This window comes from Mytilus trossulus, chromosome 11, assembly GCF_036588685.1.
Source record: "Mytilus trossulus isolate FHL-02 chromosome 11, PNRI_Mtr1.1.1.hap1, whole genome shotgun sequence".
Lineage (NCBI taxonomy): Eukaryota > Metazoa > Mollusca > Bivalvia > Mytilida > Mytilidae > Mytilus > Mytilus trossulus.
In genome coordinates, this window is record NC_086383.1 from 49,609,995 (window position 1) to 49,632,873 (window position 22,879).

At 30.6% G+C, this 22,879-nt stretch overlaps 2 protein-coding genes across 5 annotated transcripts in view; both read left to right on the plus strand.

Annotated features, from left to right (window-relative positions):
* Positions 1–22,879, plus strand: part of LOC134691270 (PAS domain-containing serine/threonine-protein kinase-like) — a 51,378-nt gene that overhangs the window by 9,995 nt on the left and 18,504 nt on the right. The window lies entirely within an intron of this gene.
* Positions 516–22,165, plus strand: LOC134691272 (uncharacterized). 3 transcript variants are annotated; one of them, XM_063551693.1, is made up of 11 exons: positions 516–630; positions 16,505–16,992; positions 17,330–17,398; positions 18,054–18,136; positions 18,343–18,439; positions 18,927–18,997; positions 19,311–19,359; positions 19,666–19,713; positions 20,044–20,135; positions 20,636–20,678; positions 21,167–22,165. In XM_063551693.1, exons 1-11 carry the CDS (start codon positions 578–580, stop codon positions 21,481–21,483), a joined length of 1,410 nt encoding a protein of 469 aa, XP_063407763.1. In that variant the 5' UTR covers positions 516–577; the 3' UTR covers positions 21,484–22,165. The 3 variants fall into 3 exon arrangements, with proteins under 3 accessions (XP_063407763.1, XP_063407764.1, XP_063407762.1); XM_063551694.1 differs by lacking the exon at positions 17,330–17,398; XM_063551692.1 differs by lacking the exons at positions 16,505–16,992; positions 17,330–17,398; positions 18,054–18,136; ... (5 more) ...; positions 20,636–20,678; positions 21,167–22,165 and adding an exon at positions 11,165–14,529 and having other exon boundaries at positions 581–630.

Consider the following 22,879-nt stretch of genomic DNA (forward strand, 5'->3'; position numbering starts at 1 on the left):
GCCTATATGGGTTAGATTCTTAAATTCTTGATCAAGACAAAAATGCTTCAAAAATGTAAAGTTATTTTTGCAATTAAGATTATCTTATAACAGTGCCATCATTCAGTTCCATGTCGGTTTCAGGAATTTATCAGTAACATACTTTTTTCACCAATCCTTGCACTGTATGACTATATTTTTTTTAAAAATAAAATATTGATTATACTAAGTATGATAAAATTTAACAGATAGATCTGTTATTATAACAGTCCAGGCAATTACTGAAAACAGTAATATTACTATTTTATATAATATTACAAGTAAAAGTAATATTACAAAAAATAGTAATATAATTCTTATATTACTAAAAACTGTAATTTTGTTATATTACTGAAATGTGTAATATAGTCTCTATATTACATAAAACAGTAATATTACTACAAAATGCCTATATTACATAGAACTGTAACATAAGGCTTAAAGTCACTAATGCTGCCTTTAACTCGAGGCTGGAGACAGCATGACGTAGTTTTAGTATCATATTACATGGTAAATAAAAGATGGATCAAAATCAGTTTCATCACTTCTGCAAAATCAGATGGAGACGCCAGAGCAACCAAATATGGAGTTGGAAAACACTTCCAGTACTGAGTAAGTTGAAACATTTTATTATATTGTGAAGGTTATAGAATTTTTAAGTAAATAAAAGTATTTTATTCTGATAGTGTAATGACTTGTGATAATTTTAGACATGGTGCAATAGCACCGTGATGTTTATCTTGTTAGCGGTAAGCAGTTTAAAGAGGACACATAACGTATATCCACGTGTTTAACATGGGGAACAACTCATGTATGTCTTGTAATATTTCGCGGTAAAATGGTTTTTACTGCACAAGTAGTTGGTACATATTGAAAAACGTTGTTTGATTGTTATGAAAATAAAATAATTAAAAAGAAATTGTTTTTCTCGGAAGGCGGCTGAGAATTTCAGAACATCAAAGGAATCACCGTTTTAACTTGTACTAATTTGCGGTAAAAATGATTGTTACTGCAATTGAAGTTTGTACACAATGAAGAACATATGAAAGATAATTGTTTTCAGAAACATCAAAGTGATCACGACCGTATTTAAATTATAACAATTTTGTGTATAAACTGCACATGTATTGAAAATATTTATTATAATGTAAATAAAAGATTACAACATGAATAGTGTTCATCGAGATCGGAGAAATTAAGAAACATCAAAGGAGTTTCCGTATTTTAACATAAGCTTGTCAAATCAACGATTTTTATGAGGTGATTATTGTTTGTTAATTACCAGTATTTCACGTTTGTAAAAATAGGAAAATCGGAAAGATTGATTACGCAATCAAAGTAATGATGTTATAAAAATTCAAAAACAGAATTGTTTAAGGGCTTCATGGGTGAAAAACATTTTTCTTTTTTTAATCTGTATCCGATTTTCGGAGTTTGGGTAAGCATAGCTGTATGGGTTTATACATCCATGGAGGGGGATAGGACCTTTATCGTTACTCCGGGATGGGTTGTTTTTAAGCTCGGGATTCCGGGAGATGGGAATTTTTTTTTTCGAATTTCTGGATTCGGGAGATTTTTTTTTAAAATTCGGGACCTCAGGATTTCGTGTGTTTAAGTCCGTGATTTCTGGATCAGGACCCCTCCTACCTCCCCTCATCTATGGGGTTATTAGCCGACCTTTTGCAGTGACTAAAACAAATAACGAGTCTTTGGAAGATAATTAAAATGAAAGTGCGTGTGGTAAAGCTGCGGAAATAAACAATTCAATATTAAATAAATCTAGGACTTCGATAATTATTGAAAATAGTCCTCTATATCCAAATTTATGTAACATGTGTATAATTTAAAATAATTTATAGAATCAAATTCAAAATTTAGAAAACATACAAGTCACGAATTTTATTGAAATTAAAAACCTCGTGTGCTCCAAAGTTATATAACAATGGCTTGCCCCGCGTACGCGTTCACCTTCGATACCCTTAAAAAAACTGATACAACTCGATAAATTATTTTTACGAAGTCAAGAAGAATTATTACAGAAAAAGTTATGTTTAAGTTTGTTCTAATAATCAGAATATGTTGATGCAAGGTCAATTGATATCGATTTTTTTTCATTGGTTCAGACTGAGAGCTGAATTCGATATTAATTTTTTCATTGGTCAAGACAGACATCTATTTATAAAAACAACCAATGAAAACACGCTGATCACGCTAACTAAAAATAGCCTATATTGTTTATTTACAACTCGAGATTTACAATTTTTGAACATTTATATTAACGAACTGGAACTTTTATACTATTATAATAGTTACGATATATTAACCTTCCACGTTATTTAGGGGAACACCTTAGGAACCGGTAATTCGTCTATTTTCGTTTTTATTTTCACATTAATTTTTTACTAGACCTATTTGAAGCTGGGTTTAATCAGAGACATATAATATTATATGTCTCTGTCAGTTAAGTAGTAAAACAATAATATTGTTTACTGCATTTACAATTTTAACAAATCCAGGAACTCTTACATGATTCGGCCCCCATGATTCTACATTCTGACTTTTACCTTTTCATGTACCGACGGCTAATCAATCACGTATAACTTAATCAGCTGTCAATCACAACAAGGAATCGATAATTCGATACGGCAGAACGAAATCTCAACAGATCGATCATTTTCTTGAATGAATATAACAAGATTGATACTAGTAAAATAAGCTCGAATATTTCTGCGCTGCACAGTAAATGAATGACATAGTTATACTGCTAAAGAATCTGATTGTCTAGAGAGGAAATTAATCACAGTTTGATTTTAATTTACTTCTTAACTGACCGTTGATTAAACCAAGCTTCAAGCTGCGTGATTACATAATAACTTATCGATGGACGTGTAAATACTGACATGTTTATTGGAATAGTAAATATATTTTGATTGGTTTTTGATACAAGTCAATATCACAGATTAAGATCGATTATCAGGTCACTGGTGAACTCTTCTGATCATAAATACACTCTAAGACATAAGCCCGGTTTTACATATATATTTCTACAAATTTATATCAGCATGTTATCAGTGATCAGTTAGATATAAATTATGTGGACACACTTTCTTAGTGGTTCACTAATTATAACCAGATGTTGACCACAAAATGTTAAGCTGTAAATTCATATTTCTCTATGTCTTTCCTCCAGGCTCCATTGTATTTCTGAACAATAACTATGATTTTTTTTTATTTATCTGAAGAAATTTTCTTTTATTAATATTAGCAGAGACATGTATATATGTCTCTGATATTAGTCATGTTGATCATTTAATACATGTATAGATTAGACCGATGGTTTTCCCATTTGAATGGTTTTTACACTAGTAAATTTGGGGCCCTTTATAGCTTGTTTCACATGTCAATGTGACTGAGTGTTTTGGAAATAAAGCATATTGTATTGTATTGTATTGTATTGTTCGGTGTGAGCCAAGGCTCCATGCTGAAGGCCGTACATTGACCTATAATGGTTTACTTTTTTAAATTGTTATTTGGACGGAGAGTTGTCTCATTGGCACTTGTACCACATCTTCCTATATCTATATTTAGTTTTTTGTGATATTATGGACAACTTCCCCTGCATTTATATGAAATCAAATTTTGTTCCTTGTATTTCTTAAACTAATAAAAAAAAATGTACCATTAAAAATGAATAACATTAACGGTACATTTATTTTTTTATAAACTTTTTATTACTGTTTCTATTTACTTAATAACTTTAATATTACAATTTATTGAATTATTTCAAAGTGATGTGAATTCAGGGAAAACAAAAAAAAAACATTAAAGATTAGCCTAACCATTACAAATGATGTGGTTTATGCCATAGATATTGGCTAAAAAGACAATTTGTTTAACCCTCCCCCTTTTATTTAAATCTGGTATTTTCTTAGTTTTCTATCAATTTCAATAAACTACAAGAAACTACAACATCAGAATTATGTCATCCTTTTTTTTTTAAGTGTGTGATATTTGCTACTACCCAAAACAATAAGCATATTATACCGGTATTCTATGAATTACAATAAAAACTGAATCCATTTTAAATATGAACATAAACTATGATATAATTACTGTAATAGTTTTCTTTTTTTTATTTCAACTTCTGATTTTCATCTTACATATGATCAAACTTTATTGCTATATTTCTATATCAATATTCACTAGAATTCATTTATACACATTTATAACTGTACTTCAAAATAAATGCTGAAAATAATATATTAAGTAATGTGATATGTATGTGACCAGTTATTTAGGGGATTAAGATAAACCAACCCAGCATGGTACTGGTCTGGGGGTAATTGGCATCAGCATTATAAGAGTAGCTGGAAATTCCGGCTTATGTCTTAGAGTGAATATAAAATCTGTGTTTTAAACCAGAGACATATGTGCATACATGTGTCTCTATTTTATAAACGAATATGAATAAATGTTAAGTGCAAAGAATGTTAGTATCATTATATATATGTATATACAATTTAGATATGGGATATGTCTTTATAATACAATTCTCCCTTTGCCATTTTTTTGTGATTTTCATTTCGAAATTTTATCAACCAAACGTGTTAACAATATTTGTATTAAACTGAACATTGTTGTTTTTCTGAACCCCTTATTTTCAAAGATTTTCGTTGCATACAGTAAGTTATAAGGTTTATTTTCTCAGTTTAAATTACCATGCACATGTATGAGGCTATGATTGGGTCACCTTTCATAAGGATATTTATGGGATTTTCAAAAAAGAGAATAATGGGACCAAATACTGTAATTACCATACTAAAGAAATGAAGAAATATAAAGAATAGATTGATTTATTAATTGTTGGTTGCTTAACGTCCAGTGGCAAATACTTCATGCATGTAGGACAAATATGAAAGACACAAATTGACAAACGAAAAAAAGAAATAGAGTGATATGGTAAAAAATTAAAAGATATATAACTATAGGAATGATAACCTGACACACTATTAATTACCGCCCAGAATCGCATATGTATATATCTATTATATATAAACGAGTATACATGTCTAATTAAATGTTTATTTTTGTCTCACTGTGCCAGCTTCCCACCCTAAACCTAAATCTTCTCATTTGCTTCTCAGGTCGGAGACGTATATATATGTTCTGTTTGGACAGTCAAGTTTTTGTATTAAACTGTGTTATAAAATCTTTTCTGATTTAGTTTTAATTGTTACATGGTTTTGATCTCATAATCTTGAGGTCTGGCATGAAGTATTTTCCTTGGCAATTCTTTAGATATCACATCATTATGATTAAACATAATGAGTAATGACAAATTTCATAAATAGTTTGTGTCCATTAGCAATCCTGTTTCACTTAAATGAAAAAAAAAAAATTGAAATTCTAAGATTTAAACCTTCTGAAGGAAACACCAGAATTATTTATTTACAGAAAGAGTTACTTTCGATATTTTTATAATAAATTTTAATAAATAACCAGAACTCAAACCTGTGTAATAGATGTACTGCTTGTTGTTAAGACCATTAAATCTTTATTATGTTATATAAATACAAAGATAACTTGTATGAGTGTTATTGTGTACATTGTTGTCTATAACAAATGTATATTACAGATATGTGTAATATAAAGTCCCCTCCTCTCAATAATATATTACAGATATGTGTAATATAAAGTCCCCTTCTCTCAGTAATATTACAGATATGTGTAATATAAAGACTGTCCCCTTCTCTCAATAATATTACAGATATGTGTAATATAAAGTCCCCTTCTCTCAGTAATATTACAGATATGTGTAATATAAAGTCCCCGCATCTCAATAGTATTACAGAAATCTGTAATATTAAATCATTGTAGATCAGTAATATTAATACAGCAATGGGTAATACAGTAGCAGTTCCAAAAAAAATGTTACAAGGGGACAAGTCCAGTCATGCTTCAACTATTTCTTATATATATTCAACCAAATTTTTGACCAAAAATGAGGGGTCTGAGGCTCCCTGAATCTGCATATGATGCTTATGAAAACAAAACTTGAGTTTATATTTACACTTTGTATAAAAGAAATTGTTGATTACAGACATTTCAAATAGACAGCAAAAAGAGTATTTTCATTTGTATCAAAAGGACGTACACATTGAAACAATATACTATAATGGCAAGATGAAGGGTTATAACCCTTTTTACTAGGTTTGACTATTTGGGATATTCACTGACTCAATTGTTTTATTATACCAACAAGCAAATTACAATAAAAAGTAATATATTGTATCATATAAAAAAGGAAGATGTAGCATGATTGCCAATGAGACAACTATCCACAACAGACCAAAATGACACTATAGGTCGCCATACGTACAGCCTTCAACAATGAGCAAAGCCCATACTGCATAGACAGCTATAAAAAGCTCCGATAAGACAATGTAAAACAATTCAAACGAGAAAACTAACGGCCTTATTTATGTAAAAAAAATGAACAAAAAAACAATATGCAACACATAAACAAATGACAATCACTGAATTACAGGCTCCAGGAGTGACTTGGGACAGGTTGTCAAAACAATTACGTTAGAAAACTGTTTTGTGTCTATGAACATTTGGCATATACACAACAAAGCAACTATTTCTGTAATAAATGAATGGCCCTGAAAAGGTCCATTTTAAAGAGATATCATCACACTAAATGAGTTTTCGAGTCTTGTTTGATCTTTTACTTTGGCATTTGATGTACTTTTAACCTAGCCGTTTTCATATTAGCCAATCAAATAATCATTTTATAATGAAAGGTATTATAATACTAAATAAATCTTAGAATCATAAGCAATGAGTTGCCTAATGCACATACTCACTGTCCGGTTGTACTAGTTATAATTACATTAAAAAAAATATTCTTATATATATATATATATATAAAAAAAAAAAGAAGATGTGGTATGATTGCCAATGAGACACTTACTCTTCACAAGAGACAGAAGGACACAGAAATTAGAAAATATAAATCCCAGTACATGCTTCAACATGAGCAAATCCAGCTTGTCAGGTATATATATATATATAATATATATATGACACTATAATAAATTATTTGTATTCTGATATATGGACTTTCAATTTAAACAGAAATAAAGAAAAAAAACACTATCTGGCCTGCATAGAAAATATTTCTGAATAGTTTAATATTTATTGAAATCTTTAATAACAGTAACTGAAAATCATCTAAAGTCAAGGGACAAGGACACTTATATCATATAATCTTTGTATTCAGTGGTTAGGATGGGCCACTGAAATAGTTCTCTATATCTGCTTTATTAGAAATGTTATGTTGAGAAATTTATACTTTACAGTACATATATACAGATGGAAGAATGCCATCACATTTGAGGGAATCCCAATTTTCACAACTCATTAGCTTCACAGTTTGAAGTCCTTGTATATACTACTCTTCCCAATAAACTGACCACAGATGTTACACATAGATTATCTGATAAGAAAGTCAAATTCTGGCATTTTCTGTCTTTACTTGAAACATAAATACATCTTCTACCTGCATGACTTGTAACAATATCTATATATTGTATATACAGAGTCTGATGGTTTGATGGTTTCCAGATAATAACTTTAGTATAGTAAATAGAAATCAATAAAATTTTAATGCAAGGTTTATAACCTCTTTAAGCAAGGAGGTTATAATATAACCTCCTTGCTCTTAAGGAAAGTTGGGATTAATTTTGGGGGTTTTGGTCCTAACAGTTTAGGAACAATGGGCCCAAAAGGGGTCAAAATAAGCATTTTTCGAGATTCGAGACAATAACTTGTGCCTAAGTGTATGGATCTTTCTGAAATTGTACCACAAGGTTCTATTCATAAAAGAAAGGTTGGGATTGATTTTGGGGTTATGACCAAAACTGTTTGGGAATTAGGGACCAAACAGAGGCCAAGACCAATACTTTTCCAATATTTTGTATAAATTGCTTATTTCTTGACCAATTTCAATGAGGTTTTATTCTTGAATTCTTGGGGTTCTTAAATATGCTGAATCTAACCATGTATTAAGTTTTTGGAATTTGGTTCCTTTTTTAGCTCACCTGGCCCGAAGGGCCAAGTGAGCTTTTCTCATCACTTGGCGTCCGGCGTCCGTCGTCGTCCGTCGTCGTCCGTCGTCCTGCGTCCGTCGTCGTTAACTTTTACAAAAATCTTCTCCTCTGAAACTGCTGGGCCAAATTAATCCAAACTTGGCCATAATCATCATTGGGGTATCTAGTTTAAAAATTGTGTCCGGTGACCCCGCCAACCAACCAAGATGGCCGCCACGGCTAAAAATAGAACATAGGGGTAAAATGCAGTTTTTGGCTTATAACTCAAAAACCAAAGCATTTAGAGCAAATCTGACATGGGGTAAAAATGTTCATCAGGTCAAGATCTAACTGCCCTGAAATTTTCAGATGAATCGGACAACCTGTTGTTGGGTTGCTGCCCCTGAATTGGTAATTTTAGGGAAATTTTGCTGTTTTTTGTTATTATCTTGAATATTATTATAGATAGAGATAAACTGTAAACAGCAATAATGTTCAGCAAAGTAAAATCTACAAATAAGTCAACATAACCAAAATGGTCAGTTGACCACTTTAGGAGTTATTGTCCTTTATAGTCAATTTTTAACCATTTTTCGTAAATCTTGGTAATCTTTTACAAAAATCTTCTTCTCTGAAACTACCAGGCCAAATTTAAACAAACTTGGCCGCAATCATCATTGGGGTATCTAGTTTAAAAATTGTGTGGCGTGACCCGGCCAACCAACAAAGATGGCCGCCATGGCTAAAAATAGAACATAGGGGTAAAATGCAGTTTTTTGCTTATAACTCAAAAACCAAAGCATTTAGAGCAAACCTAACAGGGAGTAAAATTGTTAATCAGGTCAAGATCTATTTGCCATGAAATTTTCAGATGGATTGGACAAACTGCTGTTAGGTTGCTGCCCCTGAATTAGTCATTTTAAGGAAATTTTGCCGTTTTTTGTTATTATCTTGAATACTATTATAGATAGAGATTAACTGTAAAGGGAAACAATGTACAGCAAAGTAACACCTAAAAATAATTCAACATGACCTAAATGGTCAATTGATCCCATAAGGAGTTATTGCCCTTTATAGTCAATTTTTAACAATTTTCATAAAATTTGTAAATTTTAACTAACATTTTCCACTGAAGCTCTTAGGCCAAGTTAAATATAGATAGAATGATTGTATAAAGCAGCAATAATGTTCAGTAAAGTAAGATATACAAACACATCACCATCACCAAAACACAATTTTGTCATGAATTCAAATGCGTCCTTTGTTTAATATTCACATAGACCAAGGTGAGCGACACAGGCTCTTTGGAGCCTCTAGTTTAAATTTGTCCACATGAGGTCAAAAGGGTCCAAAATTAAACTTTGATAATTTCATCAAAAATTGAAATATTGTAGTTCATTGATAATGCCAGACCCAACCGTGTATTTAGATTTTTGATTTTGGGTCCCATTTTCAAATTGGTCAACATAATGGTCCAAAGGGTCGGTCCAAAATAAATTTACTTTGATTTTAACAAAATTTCAATTCTTGGGATTCATTGGTATGCTGAATCTAATCATGTATTTGGATTTTTGATTATGGGCCTAGTTTTCCAGTTGGTCCGAGTTGGATTCCAAAATATAGACCAGATCTGGATTTTAACAGTCTTAAAATACACACACTTTGGCTGATCAATGCATTTGAATGGGTACATATAGTTAGACGCCCTCCCCTTTGTCCTGGGTTACGGGAACCCCCTTTTTAAAATGGCTGGATGCCCCTGAATTACATTGACATGTTTTATTAAAACATAAAATTTAAATTATAAATTATCATAGCATTTCTTAATTATATGCAGAAATCAGCTTATTTTTATCAATATTCAAAGAAGAAAAGAAATTTATATTTTCTAATTAAGTTATGGATTAAAACATTGCAAAAATGTTATGAAAATAGAAACCGCCTTGTCTATAAAAGAGATTATAGATTACATAATGTATTTAGTGGATGTGAGAACCACTATACCTACTGATTTATTACTTGTATAAACAATCAATTATGGATAGCAGGAAAAATCCTGGCTGTAAATTTAGATTAAATATGTCTAAAGGTCAGGGTTTTTTAATTTGCATCATTTTATCATCAGAGGATGTCAGGATGTGGTTAAAACCAAAGTTGTAAATTAATCCTCACATTAGATATTTGACTGAGCTATCAACAGTTGATGCCATGAATCTCATAGTTTGACAATAAATGCACTGATTAACTTTAACAACTTTTTGAAAAAGGAATTTCCAATGTGTCAGCAACTTTTAAGTGGGAATGACAAATTAATTTCTATCTTTTTGACTGCTAAAAAGAAGAACACATTTGTACATGATGCATTTCTATGTCAAGTAAAAATTGTCCACACTTGTTTCAGAAACAGTTAAGGAGGTTCACTACTGACAATTTCAAAATAACAAGCTTTTCATAACATTAATATACATTTATTGGAGATTAATAACTAATGGAACCAAAAGAACCTAAAAAAAATATATTTAGGTCAATGTGTTTGTTTTCCAGATATGAGCTAGGGAAATTTTGGTGGGAAAATGTTTTCTCTTGATTTTTTTATAGCTCTATCATAGACAAAGTAAAGTTCTCAAAAACTAATACAATACAATACAATACAGTATTTTTATTTTCCAAATTAAAGGGCATATTACAGAGTGATTAAAGAAACATAAAATAATAGAAAATAACAACTTTTCTAGATGGCTTTATGATTACACATGTTAAAGATTTTTAAAGAGAAAAATGGGGGTCGATGGGCAAAATTTTGTAAGGCAGTCATATGAATAAAACCAGAGGATTTTGAAAATCTGACAAGAATTCCAGAACATTCTTAAGATCGGAATCCAATTTCCTAACCAAAAAGCCTGAACTTAGAACCAATATAACATGAAATATTAATTCTAAGCACACTGTGAGTGTATTGAATGTTTTAAGAAAACAATTATCACAAGTACAGGACAGAGAAAGATAATATTATACTTCATTCTTTTCAAACAAAACAACATTTATGTTTCCAGTGAAGCAGTGCTTGCCAGACACCTGAAGATTCTTGAAACATCCTGCAGAATATGTGGTAGTAAAAAATTGCACAAATCATCAAGAAAAAAAGACGAGTTTGTTACTGAGTTTAAAGAAATGTTTAATATTGATATCATCTTAGATGTACCAGAAATTCACCCAAATGCCTTGTGCAGAACTCACGAACAGTTATTATTGAAATACAGAGAACAAAAAAAACACCAAAATATGCACACTTTTAAGACCAGCATCCAAGTAGTAGATTTCAACCCACATACTGACTGTTGTAAAATATGCAATGTTACCCGAGGAAGAAAAAGGAAAAGGACAGGAGTAAACAACCCTCGTATTATACCTGTAGTATCCTTGAATCAGCCTCAATGCGAAATAGAAACCACAGATTTAGATGAACAATATAATGCTTCACCAAGTGATGTCAATGACTATTCTGATTATCTAGTTGAAGAAACATCCGAACCTTCACCTGCTGAAAGGAATTTTGAATTTGAAACCAATTTGTATGAAAAAAAGGAGCAAGAGAGTAATGTCAAAGATAAATGTATTGTTGATGATTTATTGACCAATATTGAAAATTTAACAGAAACAAGTAGAAAGTACTTCCTTAGTGAGCTCATTTGTAAACTGTCAAATGAGGAAGTATCTGAACTTGCATTTATTATTGGGAGACAGCAGCAGCAAATTTTTACAGATGATATAGAAAACATTTCACAGCAATATACAAGCCATTCATTCTTGACAGAGTTAAAAGCTGAAAAATGGCTGTCAGAACGAAACAGTGCTTTGATTCAGTTCATTTCTGGAATCACAAAATTTTCAATATCAGATGCAGCTGAAAATATGAAAATAGCTGTTTGTCGAATAGTTGAGCAAATTTATGCATTACGTTACCAGAAACTTGTTGCACCAATATCATTTCTTCTCTCACTTAATATATATTCTAAAACAAGTAGCAGAGCTGTTGTTGACTTAGTCAGTAAAACAAGCCCAAGCGGAACTTACAATACACTGCAGAAGTGGATTTCAAAATCTGGAACATCTGCTCCACCATGTCCACCAGGTACAGTTATGGCTGCCTTTGATAATGAGCAAGTTGTTGCATATAAACGGGGTATAGCTCCTAATCAAAAGTCTAAGTGCTCAATTATTACCACTGTGCTGTATGCATCTATGTCATCAAAGAATACTATTCCCATGTTCATTCAAGAAATAGATATATTAAAGCCTAATAACTGGTTCACTCTGAATTTTTTTGAAGAACGTCTTAAAAGCATCAGGGCAAAACAGCATGAAGATGGAAATCAATTGGAGGAACACATTATGAGGGACAAAGAGACATTTGTACAAGGTATCACTGAAATAAGGGAACAGACATGCGATGAATATGAACAGCTAGAAAAGCTGCATTTTGAACAACTGCACCATTTCATTCAGAATGCCATTGATGCTGTTAGATATGAGCATAAAATGAATGAGGAAGAGGATTCTTACCTTGATGAAATTGACAAAAGAACACATGAAGCAGAGAGAAGGAAAGATATTTTAGTTTGTACGTTATGCAATGCAGAGAATGGCAAGAACAAGATAGTATGTGATAATTGTAAGAGGAGAGAAGGACTTAAAGAAGCAAGAATCAAGAAGAAAGATACCGACACATCTGGAACCAACAAAAAATCAATGTCAAAAACTGAAGAAATAAAGATCAGCAAAACAGATGATAACCAAGATTCTAAATATATACGATACCAACATGTTCCATCCAATCATAAGGGGCCAACATCTACAACTTTAGGCATGCCAGCATTTGTCAACCCTAACAGCAATGAAACTGTGTCTTTAGTTCTAAGGCATATTGGAATCAATATGGGAATTAAGAGATATGGGGGTAAAGAACGTAGTTGGGCCTTTGTCTGTTGTGATGGTAGACCACACAGTCTTTACCAAAAAATTCTAGAAGAATCTGTCATGTGTAACCATTGTAACCAGACTTTTTCAACAAGGAACACCTATAAAGAGCACCACAGATTAAAACATCAACCTTTACGTCCTTTTTGTTCTAGGGAATTCGACTGGCTATACATGCGTATTGGAGGTGGTCACTTTGAAATGAATGCTATGAAAGCATTCTTTGAACTAAACTGGACACCCTTTTTAGAAAAATTATGTGAGCTTATGGGGTTTAAAACAGAAAATGCAAAACATTTTGCAAAAACTTGCAAAGATCATCATGTAGCTTGGCAACTTCTTCTCACTTTCCACACTTCCTCTCTGAAGGAGATGGTGATACCATTCATCAGAAGCTTGAAAGAAACTAACTTAGAAGCCACTGTTGAAAATTATTTCCGCTTTTATAAAGAATTTTTGGCACACAACTCTAACCATGCATTCCTCCATTTGCAAATATGCAGATTTTCCCAAGCTATTATTAATTTCAGAATGGGTATGAGACGTAACAATGCTGAACTTGTAAAAAGCGCAAAATATCATCTGAAAGAATTATTCTATGGACGCTTTCATCCCCACTATCAAAACATTGAACTTTTTGACTGTATTCAGTACAAATTCATGCCTGATGAAGTAAAGAAAGTTTGGGATGATACCATTTCTTTCACAGTGAGTGGAGATCCATCAAAAGGGCAGGACCTTGATTTTGTTTTGGAGGAAAAGAACAAAGCAATAAAACAATATCTACCCAGTGGAACTGTGCCATCAGACGAAACCTGGAAATCAATTTGTTGTAACATCACTTTCTTTGAGTCTTTGCAAGATAAATTAACAGACCTCCTCGGTTTATCAAAACAGTCAGAATATGGAACAAAAATAATTGATATTAACAATGCCATCACCTCCTACCGCCCAGTTTTAAGGCAACATCTATCTACAATGAATGACGAACACACTTCTGTTTGTGGAAAGAAACTCCATTCAGAACTAAACACCTTTCTGGAACAGTCAACACAGAGAAGGCAAGAAAAGATAAATTCTTGTATTCTTGGTATCCCAACAGATAAACCAACAGGTGGACCGGTCTTCATCACACCAGACGAGGAAAAAAAATATGAGAAAAAAATGACAAAGGCTGAACTAAGAGACTCAATTAAAACAATGATCGGAAAGCTTTTTCGTAATGTTGAACTTCAGACTCATTATTCTGCAGTTTTAGACAGCCTGAATGATACTACACAGACAAATAAGGATACCTATCTCAATCTTTACTTTGAATTACAGGATGTAACTGACAATATTCAAACTGAACTTGATAGCTTTGAAAATGAATGATATAAATTTTGAATCAGATAATACACATTACTATTAATTTGCATATTTATTAAGATTAAGGTCTTTTGCTGGGCATATTGGTTTTTTTTCTTCAGATTTTCTGAATCTTCTGGTTTTTAATCATTCGAGATTAAAACATAAATTATGTTTCCACTATTGAGATCCAGTTTTCTATTGCGTGCAGAATAATTAGTCATTTGTTTTAATCTTTAAAAGAAATGTTGTTATTTCTTTAAATAAAATTTCTTTATTGATAAAATTTAAAAATTCCAAGAGGGAACGCTTTTCCGACCATATTGTAATGGGTTATAGTCCTTAGAAATAAGCTCATAGTTCTGTAGTTTTGTTTCATTCTATATAATCCTTTAATACCGGTAATCTACTTTCAATAATAATTTATTAGCTATATAAGTATAATTTAGGCTTGTTTTTTTTGTATTTCAGAGTGGCTTCATATATCCTTAATTAAAAATTCATATTTTGACATATTTGAGAGCATCTAAACTTTATCATTGAAATTTTCTAGTTAATCTACTTATTTTTTAGTAAATAATATTTGTTAAAGAACATATGCCTCTAAAACAGTTTATACCTAATTATAAATAAAAGTATTGATTTATGAATTTTATATTTTTGTCTTCTTTGTTTTATGTTTTTATTTTTACTAAATATTACCAAACAGAAAAAAAATTCATTCTCTCAGATGTAATTTTATTTATTTTTTTACAAACATTTGAAATTTAGTAAGAATAATCAGGCATCCAAAACTAGCAAATCTAATTGGGACAAACACATAGATGAATCAACAAATAGCCAAGCACATGTTTAAAGAATTGTAATGATACTGTAATGTAAACAAACTTCTAAAAGCTAATTAGTAGCAAATGTCAAAATAATAGGATCAAAAGCATCCATACCCTTAAATAAGCTACTTTCAAGATTAACTTCTTATCTTAAACTACTACTACACACTCATTGACATAAAATTACTGATAAATTTGTCAGCCTCTAATTAAGTCGTCACATATTACATGAATAATATTTCAGAATTTCAATTAGATTGTTGCAAATATATATGATTAATTCAAATTCCATCTAAATAAAACACATTAATTTCAGATACAGTTTTGTCATCTTTTAACACCCCCTTTTTTATTCTTTTATATGAACTGATCATGTTTCATTGTATGATGTGGTATCTAGCAGCATGGGGTTAATTTAAATGACATGTTAATTTGTAGTTATGCAGTTTACTGATAAAAAATCCTGATAAGGTGCCAGGATTGACTAGATTATTTGTTAGAAGTGCTTTGTTGATAAATAAAGATCATCTGTTTCAACCCTGGTTTAACCATAACACATGGAAAAAAAATGAAATGCGTGATATATTAATGCTATCTAGATGCAATTTGGGACCTTGGTATTTATAAGAATTGAAATTTCTTGCCCTCATCATATATTATGAAGCTTTAACTTTTTTTTAAATCTTGGGTTGGAGACAAACTGGAAGTTATCAGTTTTTAAATAATTTACAAACAGATAATTTATTTCCATTTTAGTTATTTTTATGTTAACCATCATCTAGCAAGTGGTACAGTTTACATTGTTTGTTGTTTTGTCCATTCATTTTATTAGCTTGTTTATTTTTATATTGACCTCAAAAAATTATGTCATGTCAGATATGAACAACTTTAATGAACTTAGTTACCTTAAAAAAAATCATGCATATTTTTTCCAAAACTTGAGACATTCTATTTCAAGGCCTCATGATAAAGTTAATTAGCTATTTACAATGTTAATAGTTTAGTCCATTAGGAATGATGTATTAACATCTGCTAGGTTTACAACACTGAAAAGCTGTTTGAAGACCAAAATCCCCAAATTGTTTTCTCCATACAGCTAAGGTAATCAGTGCCCTAGGTAAACAAATTCTTACTATTTTGTAACTGATTAATTTGTTGTTTTTTTGGTTGTTTTTTTTTTTTGGGGGGGGGGGGGGGTATTATTTGTTAAAATCTTGCATCTTTTTTATTTTTCAATAGGGAAACCAATGAAACCTGCAACACCACATCAACACCTAAGCTGTTGCCAGGAAAAAATAAACAGTACAGGACTCCAGATGAAGCATTTAATGCTGTTAGGTCTAATGAGAGGAGGATTAAATCCATGGCTATCAAGCAGATAGTTAAAAACATAAAAAAATTAGCTGATCTGCAAACAATAGATCTCTCCCTTATATTTTGTGTAAGGGATGAGGTGCAGAAGAGGCAACTCATAAAATATTGTGGCCATGGAGAATTTCTCCAAAGACTTAAAAATGTTGAGCCTGTGCTGAAACAGGAGGAATTCGTCAAATCAACAAGTTATGAGGAATTCCTTCCAAAAGTACAGGCTCAAGCTGTAAAGTATGCGACACCATCCAAATTGTCATGTGGGCCTGGTGTGTCAAAAAACTTGGCACACCAACAGAAACAACAACTGGAAGAAACTGAAGTCATTCCAGTTGAACACGAAAAGTCAATTACATTAGGTAAATCCATTTATATGATTTAAAAAAAATCAAAACTTTAATTTCATTTTGATTTAGTTAATGATTTTGGAAATTTCAAAAATGATTGCATCAAAACTATAAGATAATAAAAAGGACAACAAGCTAAGGAACTGAGGTCAAAATGTGATTTTTATCTCATAGACAGTGTGTGATTGTACCACATGATTTATTGATCAACATAATGCCCCTTATCAGATTTAATTGAAATCATGTGAACTACCTATTCAAGCAAAATATTTCACTTTAATTGAAAAATTTGTTAATAGATGTTTTCATCCTAACTGACTGTATACTATGAAATCATTTTATTTCACAGAAATAAATTCTCCTAAACAAAAGCAAAAGAAAAAGAAAAGCCAACCTGCAAAAAGAAAACTGATAAATGGTAACTGTAATTACTACTTTTCACCTAAAAGTTGTCGTATATTTTTGAATATAATAATAAAAAAAAGTTAAGGTGTATACATATTTATATAAAAACAGAAAAGAGAATGAAGTATAAATTCCAACAAGACAACTTTCCACCTAATGACTAGGACAGTAATTTAAAAAGCTATCGGATAATGTATAGAAACAAGAATTAAAACATGTACTTTAAAAAAAACTGCTAAAGAACACCACTGAGACTCCACTGCATAGGTCAGATAGAGATGGCCAAGAATAAAATTGAGAAAGGAAATAGGGAATGTGTTAAAGCTACAACAACCCGACCATAGAGAAGACAAAAGCCGAAGTCCACCAGTCGAAACATGCATGTATAATAGTTCAGAAAAATGATCATTACCTTAGCATTGCTTAGATATAAATTGAAATTTTAAAAAATCTACAAGACAAACAAAGGCCATATTCTAAAGTTCCTGAGTTAGGGCAGGCACAAACATTTGAATGAATAATGAACAATGAGTTAAACAAAAACTATAAAAGAAGAGACAAAACTTAAACTAAAAAAAAGTAGGCAAAACTTAAGCTGAAAAAAAGTATGCAACAGAACATTTACCTAGGATGGAAAAGTGTCTAATTTGCATGTTTTTTTTTTTTAGAATCCGAAGAGAGGGATGACAGTGAGGAGGAGGATGAAATTGGGGAACCAATTAGACTAATTAATAAGACCAATGAACCTGAGGTTTGTTTTAATTTTTCAATAATTTCACAAACAGCTTCTTTTTCCAAGTTGTGTTGATTTCGCTCAACGAAATTAGTCATCAGCATTATTAAATCAGCATGTGTGTTCTCCAAATAAATATTATTATTATTATCGTAGTATCCATCTAAGTTCTGTGTTTGAAATAAAAATGCTTTGATAGTTAACATTATATTTTTGTTTGATAGCTTATAGAACACATAGAGCCTTCCATGTCTAAGCAGAAAAGAAAGAAAGGCAAAACGCATCAGAAAATACAGGCTGCAAAACCCAAATTGATCTATGGTAACTTTATTAGCAAATAAATTCATTTCTATCATAAAATTTCAAGCAAACTTTATTAAGTACAAATGTACAAATGTTGGAAAAAATGTATTAATTTAAAAAAAAACATTAAAATATGAAAAAAAGAATTGTAGAAAATACTGCATTACAAATGTACTACATTTGTAATGCAGTATTTTCTACAATTCTTTTTTTCATATTTTAATGTTTTTTTTTAAATTAATACATTTTTTATGGTTTAACTTTAATGCTTTGATTGATAAAGCATGATTAATTGTTTACCAAACAGGAACCTAAAAATGGAAGGAAAATGTTTTGTATACTAAATTTTCTTTTGAAATTCAGCACTTTGCAAACAAATAGTAAACTTTGAACGTCATCTTTATTTATATGTTTCTAATCACAAAGTGCATATTACAGAAATTGACCAAACTTCTTTCAAGAATAATACATTTCTCTTTAATCTGTACTATTTTTATTTTTTTAGATTCAAAAGAAACAAATGAAACAGAGAAGGATGTCACTGAGGAGGTGAATACTGATGTTATTGAACCTGTGGTGAGTTTACAAATTTTACTTTTAAGAGAAAGTGTGATACTTTGATATGATTAATGATTTATTTTATTTTCATAATAATTAATTGTTAGTTTATATGTAGATTTTTAGTAACAATTATTTATCAATTTATAAAATAACAAATTAAGACGAGCAAGTGATAGAAGCAAATTATTTGAAGAAGACCCCATATACTTTATTGTTATGACAGAAAGTAAAATTGTAAGTTTTTCCCTATTATATGCCAGTGTTAAAAAAAATGAGGAAACGTAACTATGTGTTTTATTTTTTTATTTTTTTATGTTTTCTTTTTTAGCTGTCTGAACCTATAGAGCAGATAGCCATTAACAATCAAGACCAGCAAGGTATTTTTCTGTTTTACTTAATGAAAACTCAAATCTTCAGGATGGTAAAATCATTTGGAGTGTATTAACTTGATAGGCATGATAGGATAAGACCCAAAAATATGTATTTGACAGACAGTTTGAAAACAAGTATTTATAAACAAAAATTCTAAACATATGTATAACTGATAAAATGCACTGTGCTTCCCTCCCACAGTTTCAAGGATATCATTGATTGTATGGCAGATATATCATCATGATCATGTATATAGAAATTCCTCAGATTTCATAATAGATAAGAATTTATTTTAAGGTTTCTTTTCATAGGTGCTACAGAAAGAGATGACCAAGATATGCCAATCATTAAAGCCCCAGGTATTAAACTTAGAAACTTTGATAATATCTTAGTATTTTTATTACCTGGTACATGATAACTTTTACAATTTACAACACTTGAATAATCATCATAATCAGTTAACCATACTTAAACAGAATGTGATTCTTGCATATATCATTCAATCTTATTCATGCACTGAAACATGCCAAATGACAAGAAAAAATAAATAAAAATATTGAGTTATATTTGATAGACCTGTATGAAAAATCACTTACTTTTTTTTTAAAATCAACAGATACTGAAGCAATTTAGCTGCAATATGTAACGTCTTTAGAAATTACAAATGTGCTTTAATTCATTTTTAATAGCAAAAAGGAAACGAAGAAAAAATAAAAAAATAGATCAAAGAACTCTTTCCAATGACCATATAGACCAGGATGTATCACAAGACGTCCAAAATGTAAGTATTTATATAAACTTAATCATTAACAGAGAACACAGAGAACAGTAGCTTAGGGCTGTTCCAGAAAATACTATGTCCCCCCCAGGGAAGGCAATTTTTTTAAATATTATGTGGGTGGTTGTATTTGAAATACCAAAATGCAAAGGGAGTGCTGTTCTAATTAAATTTTATTTCTGTGGGTGGTGGGGGTTAAAAAAAAGTGCCGTCCCTGGGGGGGACATAGTATTTTCTGGAACAGCCCTTACATATTTCCAAATGTAGACTTTCTCTACATGTAAAGTGTGTTTACATTATTGTTAACCAAATGTTTATATAAATGAAGTCATAATGCTTGTATGTCCATATGCCATCCCGAGGGCCTTAATTTTTTTTATAAAATACCTATTCCCTATTCTTATATTTTGTAATTATATTAAAATAAAATAGTTTTTCTAGCATTAATATGTTATTTCTCTGTCCGATCAAATCAAATAATTAGATTTATTTATTCTTTGTAGGATTCAAATTCCCAATCAGATCACGATGTAACTGCAGAGAAAGGTAAGCACACACGTGTATTTAATGAATCACTATCAAAATATGTCATTTGATTGATCATTAAGACTAAACAGTTAAATCTAATTTCTTAAAATTTTGTTCTTTAAATAATAAATTCATTTTTTTTTGTTAAACCGGTAAAAGATAAACTGCCATTCCCTAAAAAAAAATGCTGACATTTTGGAAATTCCTTTTTAATTGTAACTTTATTTCCTGTTTACAATTTTGTTTTGTTAGATGCATATGTCAACATAATGGGTTTATTAGCATCAACAGCTGGTGAACACCACTTGCTAAAATAAAAATATGTGGTTTAAAAAACCCACTGAAACCCACTTCCTTATTATATTTTATCTGCTTTAAGATGCTTATGATTGATTAATGCTTATCTTGATATAAATGCTCAATCATTATATAAACTAAAAGAAATTAAATTGAAAATGAATAAAGATGAAATATATATGAACTTGTTATAAAATTTATTCTTCCAGATACAGAAAAAACATGGGAGATAAACTCTTATTATGCAGTTGCATTTGAGGATCGATGGTATCCTGGAGTGGTGACTGCCATCCAAGGAGACAATCAGGACTGGGCATCCATAAAATATATGCACCCTAGTGGTGAAAATTTTAAATGGCCCGGCAAAGAAGACTCTGCATTAGCACATATAAATGCCATGCTCTGCAGGGTCAATGTTAATATCTTGGCAAATGGTCGTTTATGGACAGTGTCCAATATTGGCAAAATTGATAATTTATACAAAAGTCAATCAGAACTACAAATTGTTGAAATTGATTATCAATAGACTATGTTGTTACTGTTTATAACATGCATCAAATTCTATTAAAAGATCATTTCAAAGTGAATTGTCCTTTATATATCAAAGAAAAAAAATATTTGTTAAAGTATTAAATCAGGGTGTTTTTGCTAGATTGAAAGAATTACCCAAGAAGACAAAAAATTTGGCTGTTCCTCAACTGAAACACCTAAAATTCAATCAAAGCTTTTGGCTATTCATTATATCAAATTAAATCAAAAATAAAAACACATGTTATCTTTTCCATATTTTCCTTTGTATAAATTATCAATTTTGCCAATATTTGCCATAGTCAACAACCAAACAGCCTTATAAAATAGGATGTATAATGCCATAAAGAGATGGAAGATGAATTTCATTTTTTCATAACATGTACAGAACTTATTTATATATATACCTATTCTTCTTGTGAAGAATGTAATATATTTATTAATTAATTATATTGTTAACAGCATAAGTGAAATGTATAATGTAATAATTGTAAACTGTGTGCAAATGGTGACTAACATTATAATGTAATATTTCAAGATATTTAAAATGATAATTTTGGGAGGTATGTTGTAAAATCTCTATTATTTTCAGTGCTACATTATTGTATTGTTTTTCCATCTATCATTTCAGGGGCGGATGCAGGAATTTTCCAAAGGGGGGTGCTATCCCAGGGCAAAGGGGGGGGGGGTGCAAAACATATGTCCCAATACAAATGCATTGATCGGCCAAAATAAAGGGGGGGTGCGAACCCCGGAACCCCCTCTCTGGATCCGCCACTGCATTTTTTTATTTAGAAACTATATTGTTTGGGTTTAAAAACTAATAAAAATTCTTATTCTTATTCTCTGAGGGTTCAAAAGTCATGGGGTTAAATTTTGTATACAACACTTTTACATTGAACAAAGAAATGACCAACCTTAAAACTTGTATTGGAATGGAAATAGAATTTTACAATAAGCACCATTTTTATTATCTTAGTAATAGCTTCAATCTATTACAGAAATGGTCCTTTAGATCAAACTTACAGCACTACTGTAATGCGATTCCAGTTCATTTTTTTCTATAGACAACTATTATATAAATTTTAAATGTACATTTAATTTAGGAGATGCAAGTATAATAATTGTTTTACCTTTAATTCCTAAACAATGTGAAGATTAAACTATATCTATCATTTGTTAGCTTTCAATGTTGAGTAAAAAATGAACATAATAAATTCAATTTGATTTTGATTTATTTGTTGTTGCTGTTTTACTGTTCAAAAAAATATATATACTACACTATATTGAGAAACAAAAACAAACAAACCTAGAAACAAATTTGTTTTTCTGTAATGAAAAATTAATTTGTACCAACTAATGGGAGATAACCCCTACTTCCTTAAAATTAATGT

Excerpts from the sequence above, each read along its gene's own strand:
- LOC134691272 (XM_063551692.1), top strand. The coding sequence starts at position 602 with ATGGAGTTGGAAAACACTTCCAGTACTGA. Across the intron at positions 631-11,164 it reads GAAAACACTTCCAGTACTGA|TGAAGCAGTGCTTGCCAGAC; the intron begins GTAAGTTGAAAC and ends TTATGTTTCCAG.